The sequence below is a fragment of the Nanorana parkeri genome, unplaced genomic scaffold, assembly GCF_000935625.1.
Source record: "Nanorana parkeri isolate BGI_ZX_2015 unplaced genomic scaffold, ASM93562v1 scaffold153, whole genome shotgun sequence".
NCBI classification, from domain to species: Eukaryota; Metazoa; Chordata; class Amphibia; order Anura; family Dicroglossidae; genus Nanorana; species Nanorana parkeri.
In genome coordinates this window covers 1791221-1799495 of record NW_017306421.1, presented here as the reverse complement: position 1 = coordinate 1799495, position 8275 = coordinate 1791221, and the positions used below count along the sequence as shown (strand labels likewise).

The following is an 8275-nucleotide window of genomic DNA, read 5'->3' as shown; positions in this document are numbered from 1 at the left end:
GTTATTTGTAAACCTGTTGTTTTGGCCTGCTTGGCCTTGAATTATGAAAAACCCATTAGGATGTCAGTGTAGCTGTTGCATGGCCGAGTGCTCTAAAGGAGTGCTGGGAAGTGTGTTAAGTCACTGCTTAGCATATAACATCTGAAAAGAACAGCATTATTACACAGTGCAGCTGAGCGAAGGCTGATATGAACTGAAATCTTCATTAATAAGTTATAGATAGAGTTTGGGTGGCAAGAGGAATGGATTAACCCCTTTGGCACTGGCTGAGGACACCACAATATTGAAATGTGAAGAACAGAAAGCCGGGAATATGACAAGGTTACTGTGACACAAGTGCTTCCCGCAACAGGGCATTGCAGACAGAAGGTGGTGATGGCTGGAAATCTGGTGATGCTCTGACTCTGAATGACAGTGACACAGTAAGTAGGAAACTAGGTCCTTTCCAACAGCCATAAAGAACTGAGAAAATCCCTCCCTCTATTGGGCGACAGAGTGACTGTCCCTCTCCCTGGCTCAGCGTCTCTTATTGTAGCTGACATGGGTTGTCATGTAAAACAAGATATGCTCTGGCAGAACTGTGTCATCGTGTGAAACAGAGCATTACTTAACCCTTCCTTATTTAACCCTTTATCAGACAGAAGCGCCAGTTTATCTGTTCTGCCATCAGGTGGCAAAGAGTCATTTAGTTGGTGCTCAAAGTTGTTGCTTGTCAGCCCACCCTGCTCCAAAGATTGCAGAGTATCTCTCCTTCTGCTTGATTGCTGCAGATCATTCACTTCCTTCACTCTGCTTACATGTTGGGAGAATATTGTGTAACCCTTTCTGAGCCAAATCTCTACCGGCTGTCATTTAAACCTTTTTCTTTATGAGAGTGAATTTAACTCTCATACGGCCACTGAGCTTCAAATATTCAGCTGGAAACAAATGACCCCATTTCTCTGATGGTAAACAATGAATAATTTAACCAGTTATGCATCTGAAAAGTTTTCTGGCTCATGAAGAGAAAAGATTGAAGAGGTAGACTATAATGCGGCAAATTATTGATTTGGCTATTATTCATTTCTCTTTCTCCTACTCAGTCACCTGTCATTTGCCCTACTTACAATACACATTCACTACTCACAGGTTTGAGTCAAATGTGCCACCATTTGATGCACATCTGGAGCTTTCATCCTTTAACCAGCGGTTTTGGTCTCAATAAGGGCCATGTCACACACTGGCAGCAACTTGTCAGCAACTGGATCGCTTGAAGTGATATTAAAGTCAAAAGGTTTCTAAGCCATTTCAAATGCTGATTAAATCACTTACAATGGAATGGAAAATGCTTCTTGACGTTTAAAAGTTTTAACATCCTGCAAAATCAGCTGGCCTCCTGAGCACTGGCCCCGATCAGGGGCAGACTGGGCCAGGGGGCAGGAGTGGGTAGAAGGCGACGGGTCTGTGCTCTTGCTTAGTAAGTCATCTACTAATTTAAATGACAGATTGTGATAGATCAAACTACATTTGTATGAAGTAATGTGAGATACAGCTAAAAATGACAATTTATGTTTATGTAATAACTAGTAGAGATCAGGGACATTAAGTACAGTAAAGGTTAATCTATGGTGTTCAGGACTTTGGCAGAATAAAGGTTAACCGATGCAACGCTCTATAGATTTCAGTGTTGTAGTTACTAGCTGTGTGCGTGCCTGTCCTGTGTACACCTGTCTCATTTTGCTGTTTGCCCCAAGATCACCTGTTTACCCACACTGCTAAAGGGGGGAGGGCAGAGTAAACCAGAACTCTGCAGAGCCGGAGCATTCTGTAGCCCTATGTAACAAGGAAACTTCGGAACATAACACATTATTCACCTTAACTAGCTTGTTTCTGAAGAGGAGGAGTTGTTTGATCAAGGTACTTGGAACAATAATAGGAAGCAGATATCTACCATATTGACGTGAAACCGTGACCTTCTTTGCAGCAGCAGACAGTTTTAGCATAACGAGTATGCCTTGGAAGTTCTTATACATTGCTAACCCCTCTCAAGGAAGAATGAGGCAGGGATTTGTACTTATCGATGGCTGGTACTTTGAATATTTGTCAGCAGATTGGTGTAGTGTTTGCAGGCAGAAAAATGATAGAAGTTAGAGTGATTCTAGTGTAGTCCTGAAATTTTGATGTATTTTGATGTAACACTTTCCCAGGATGACATTATTTTGGTAAACCAGTCTAGATTTTTGGAACCCTTAAAGTCAATCTGTGGCTAAGTTATGGTCATTTGATTCAAGCACAAGTACAAATCTTACAGATCAGTAAATTAGTGGTAAAAAAAAAAGCTTTACCTGACCTATATTGCAGGATTCTCTCTCACACCAGAACCCCTGCTCTAAGTTTACATTAGAGATTGGAAGACTGCTGAGTCAGTGCTGGGAGGGGGAGCAGGGGGAGCTACGCTAATCAGAGAAGGACTTTAGTGTCTCTGCTGTGAACTTTGAGGATGCATTGCTCAACAGTGCCTACAGCTACAGAGGTCAGTGAGTGTTTGCTTTAAAGCTCATTTACTGCTTGTTAAGAATATGAAAATACTATAATACTATAATGTCCATACCTGGCCACGAATGCATTTTAGCAACAGAGCATTTTACAAATTTATTTGAACAAAACCAGAAAATTTTCCCAGGAGTCTCTGGGCCAGGCATGGCTATAATCTTAAAACTGCTATAATGTTTTCCTGTCATTAAGTAGCTGTGGTTACCAGTAGATAAAAAGTAGATAAAATGCCCTTGGAGGGTAATTTCACTAAGTTTGCACCATTGTAATGTAAGTTTAACATATCTGCCCTATGCCCACTGGTGTACGCTCTGCGAGGTTAAAGTCTGTTCTTTCCACAGTAAGCCAACAACAAGGAAAGTCAGCACCATAATGTGCTTGCAGACTTTATTAATGTCCTTGCAAACCTCTACACAGGACTCTGAAATGGAAACTCTCTAAAAGTATAAAATGTGTACAACCACCTATCCAGGTTTTGTTAGTCTGATCATTGCTTAGGTCCAGTCTGAGTACACATGTGATCTCTTCTCCAGGCCAACTCCATGTAAAAATCCTCAGCTGTACCCTATCAGAACATCTCAGTGGTCAATTGCTCACCAGTTATAGATGGAAGAACAGATCTGATAAAGATATAAGTACTTTTATGAAGCATCTATCTTGCTCTTTTAACTGGTTAATAGCTGCTTTCAGGTGTGAGCCACAACAAGAATGTATGCTTGCACAAACAAATTAGTAAGCAAAGATATACAAGGCACACAACCTACCAAAGTTTTTATTTTCTAACATGGGCTTAGTTGAATATGCAAGGTCACCCCACTGTGAAATGTTTGTGTAAATCATACTCGGGATCCCAGGAATTTGCTGTTCTGGTAACAAGTAATCACCAAACTTTACTTCTCTTAGACCAGAGATTGCCAAAATTGTTATTGCAGCCCTCATTCACACAAAAAAACAGCCGTCACGTACTGCTACGTGCTACGTGCTGGGCCATATCGCTCAGCTCCCAGAAGGACAGGTGCTGCGTATTAGTAGTACGCAGCCCCCGGTCCTTCTCTATGGGACTATGCGGCCGTACGCCCCCCTACGCTCACCTCAAGTGCACGCGGGTGCGGGTGAGCGTACTCGTACGCTGACAGGATGGATCCTGTCTGAGTCCGAGCCAGGAAACACGCACCCGCACGGACATGCACTTGAGGTGAGCGTAGGGCCGCGTAGTCCCATAGAGAAGGACGGGGGCTGCGTACTAATCACACGCAGCACCTGTCCTTACCGGGAGCTGAGCGATACTGCCCTGCACGCAGCACGGAGCTGTACGTGCCGGACGTTTCTAGTGTTAATTAGGGATTAAACTCTCCAAATAACCCTAGGGTCTTTTAGAAATAAATTATCCATGCTCCTGCTTCAACCCCTCTGCAGTCTACAGGAAGTATTCCACGTAAATAGGTCAATTATCAGAGTGGGAGGTTACAAAGCAGAGAATGGGTAGTGAGAACCTGCAGTTTCATCTGGAGGCACTCTCAAACCCTGCTTGATCCAGCTGCAAAATATTATATAAAACTAATATATGAAATGTAGGTAATGTAAATTGTCTAGACTTTTTGACTTTAGAATATTTGCAATGCTTCTTGGATCTTAGGTAACATCACATTGCTAATGTATGGGGGGAAAAATTGATTTGTAAAATTATGTTACATTGTATGGACTATGGGAATTTGTAAATTTGAATGAATTGTTGTCTTGATGCCTTTGATTTTATTTGCTCTTTTTAAGATTTGGTTGTAGTACTATAACTCATTTCATGGAAAACTGCCAAGCAGACATTAACCTGAATAGGCAGATAATTATATAATCAATGCTATGCAATGCTAGCTATACACTCAAGAATATAGCAAAATGTTACTTGTAATAATTAGGTAGTGTATGAGTTCATTACACATTTAGAAGAATAGTATTCAGAAAGCACCATAAAATGACATACAACTAGAAGAAATGCTATTGGAAATCAATATAGTAATAAGAATTTCTCAACCCTGTTAGTGTAACTGACAGAAGACATTAGAGGCAGATCTCCCTTGAAAAATATTCTTACTCAAAGTGCATGCCCTTGGGTTACACATAACTCCTTCCCTTTTCTTTGAAGAGACAGGAACTATCAGCAATAACTTCAGTTATTTTCCAGTGTAACAGAACACTTTTCTATCAATTACAAGCACTTTTAATTGCTACGCATCATAGTTATCCAGTCTGTTTCCTGTAGGATGGCTACAGTAAGGCTGTATGGCTAGCATTTGTCAGCTTCTTCATGGCTGCCCTTACATGAAAGGTTAGGTTGTTGTATAGATATTTAGGGGTTGAAGGGTAAATTCTGTGCATTAATCTGATACATTAGGATTTAGGTTAGGGATTATCGGGAGTTAGGAAATAAAAGTAGTCACAAAAGAGGACAGATGGAGCCATAAAAAGATACGCAGGTAGAAAGAGATCAACTGGTAAGAGGTGTATTAAGAAGTGGATACAAAGTAAAGGAAGTCTTTTGACAACATATGGTTTGCTTCTTCACATGAACTGCACCGTTTTTTTTTTACCTGTTTCTTTTGCTTCCTTCTTCTTTTAATGATTTTACTTGTTAAAACTAAACCTGTCCAACCACTTCTGTCTCCCCTACTTTCCTGGCACAGAGGGTGGGGGTGACTCCTTCACCAACACAACTCCTTCCTCCAACACTCAAACAACAGAGATCATAAATCCGGCTTTGTTTAGTTACAGATTACAGAGACACACGTAGCAGAGAGAGAAAGAGGCGGGTGAAAAGCACAGAATGAAATAATGAGAGACACAGAGATATGCAGCCCAAGTTGCAAACAAGAGTAAAGATGGGAGTAAGATGCAGGTGAAGTACCATAAACCTCTATAGTGTTACACTACACCTTTGGCATTGGGCATAGTAGGTTTTTAGGTTTCTGCACTATGCCTCCATGCAATTTCTCTGCCTCATCCTCCTTGCAGAAGCCAACAGTTCACTGAGAACAACCATGTTTTTTCTTTAAGGTTTTACAGTTATGATTCATAATCCATGTCCCTGTATCATCCTGACTTCTGTTTTTCTTTCTCTTGCAGGATTCAGCTGCTGTGGAGTGGGTTTAAAAGGCTGGGATACAAGTGACCCTCAACCCAGCTTTTTTGGAAAATGTCATGTTAGCCTTGCATCAGAATGGTGGGCAAGAATCGATGACTACCTGGCTTCCAATCATGAACAATACTACTATTGATCCACTGACCACAAATTCTACAGAGCCACCATACCGTGACCCATTTGGAGGCCATGCCACCTGGCAGGTGGTAATAATTGTCATTACAACAGGAATTCTTTCCTTCATCACAGTTGTTGGAAATGTACTGGTTTTCTTGGCTTTCAAAGTAAACAGTGACCTAAAAACTGTCAACAACTACTTCATTCTTAGTTTAGCGTGTGCTGATGTCATCATTGGTGCGATATCAATGAATTTATATACCACCTACATTATAATGGGACGCTGGGCACTTGGCAATGTTTCCTGTGACCTGTGGCTGGCACTAGATTATGTTGCAAGCAATGCTTCTGTAATGAACTTGCTCATTATTAGCTTTGACCGCTATTTTTCTATAACTCGGCCCCTAACATATAGGGCTAAGAGAACCCCAAGGCGAGCTGCCATCATGATCGGATTAGCATGGATTATCTCTTTCATCTTGTGGGCACCTGCTATATTATGCTGGCAGTACATTGTGGGGAAGAGGACAGTGGAGCCTGATGCATGTTACATTCAGTTCTTGTCAGAACCCACTATTACATTTGGCACTGCCATCGCTGCCTTCTATCTACCAGTCACTATCATGATTATACTCTATTGGAGGATTTATAGAGAGACAGAGAACAGAAGCAGGGAACTGGCTGGCCTTCAGGGTTCTGGGACAGAAAACATTGTCCGGCCCTTGGGAAGTGTCAGAAGTGGCAGTAGCAGCGGAATGGGAGAATCGGAACGATTGGCAAGATCACAAACATCTGTGCCAAGGATGAAAAGAGCTTGCTGTTTTCCTGGTAGACTTGCTGCCAGCCCATCGCTCAGAAGCTATCCTCAGCATAGAAGTAATGGAAGCTGGAATACCATGGAAGATGCTGCTTCTGCAGATTCAGTGTCCTCTTCCTCTGATGGAGATGAAAACCCCTATGAGATGAAAAGCATTTGCTCTGCTGTTATGCGATTACCAATGGTCAGCTCTGTAGTTGGGACACCCACAGGTTCTCGCAGTTCTAATGATACTCTTGGAAGAGGGGACATTGAAAATGAAGCCAATGGACGAAAGCAAGAGGTATCTAGAAAACCATCCAAGGCCCAGGCCTCAGCTCTACCATCAACTATTATAAAAGCCAAGATTGAGAAAACCCGACATGGAAAGAGGAAAAGCAATTCACTCATTAAAGAAAAAAAGGCAGCAAGGACATTAAGTGCTATATTGCTGGCATTTATTTTGACATGGACTCCTTATAATATTATGGTGCTAGTCTCCACATTCTGCAAGAATTGCATTCCAACAAGACTGTGGGAGTTGGGTTACTGGCTATGCTATGTTAACAGTACTGTCAACCCAATGTGTTATGCACTCTGCAATCGCTCCTTCAGGCGTACCTTCAAAATGCTCCTACTTTGCCGTTGGGACAAACGCAAATGGAGAACCCACAGACACCAAGCAGCTTTTTTCAGGACCCCGTCACAGTGATTGGGTGGGTGGCAATTTACAGTTAAATTTGTTGGATTCCCACTGTAGTAATATTTGTGAATATGCAGTTGGAGGCCCACAGCTTGTATATATTTTAGCTGTAGTGATACCAGCCTCTGTAACCTTTAAATACTTCCCCCCACCTCCTGAGTTTTGCTGACCCCATCTAACATTTACATTGGCCCCTGTGAACTTTATTGTGCAGCTCTGCACAATAATCCAACACATCCAAAAGTGTCCTTATCTTCCTGTGAATGAGCACTGTTGATTAATTCAGTCCTATGGAGAGAGACAAAATCTGCAGGACCACTGTAGGCTGCCAGGAGTATGGCTCCCCATAGGAATAAATGCATCTGCTGCTTACATGCACAGAAACCAGAGGACCTAGCAGAAGCAATTTCTACAGAACGTCTGTGTGGCTCCAGGAGGAACAGCACAGTGTAGATTGCTGGAATGGGGGCAAAAGGAAGTGTAACATGGGGTCAAGTATGTAAAGAAAAGGTGTACCAAAAGTACATTTGTCCTTTAAGGTATTTTATGTGAGATAACTGAAGCCATATTAGTGCACCTACAACAACACATTTGATTACTGTCAGTGATATCCAAGCAATGCTTCTAAACCTCTGTGTATCCCTACTGCTTGGACCTAGAAGAAGGGGGTAGACTGGTAGACTCCCAAAAAATTGTTCTCAATATTAAGTGTTGCAAAATAAAAAAGAATCATGGAACAGTACTCAACTAAGATATTTCATTTTTTTTCTGTAACAATGCAGGCCTGTGCTGACCACTAAAGGTGCCACTGATAGCCCAGGGTTTTTGGCAGAATCTGAAGGCTAGCCATAGACACACATAATATTGAATACTCCAACTGAAAATTTCCAAATTGAACAATGTTTATCTTATGTCTATAGCCACCTTTACTCCCCATTCGGTGCTGTTTAATGTCCATTTTAGGTTAAAATTGTCAGCATAGTCAGCATAGGGG

At 41.8% G+C, this 8275-nt stretch overlaps 1 protein-coding gene across 1 annotated transcript in view; it reads left to right on the top strand.

The window, feature by feature from the left end:
- Nucleotides 1-8275, top strand: part of CHRM1 (cholinergic receptor muscarinic 1) — an 80496-nt gene that overhangs the window by 68704 nt on the left and 3517 nt on the right. Inside the window, exon 2 of the mRNA XM_018554293.1 lies at nt 5650-7294. Coding sequence (XP_018409795.1) covers nt 5725-7290 — 1566 coding nt within the window. The 5' untranslated portion in view covers nt 5650-5724 and the 3' untranslated portion in view covers nt 7291-7294. The remainder of the gene's footprint in view (nt 1-5649; nt 7295-8275) is intronic.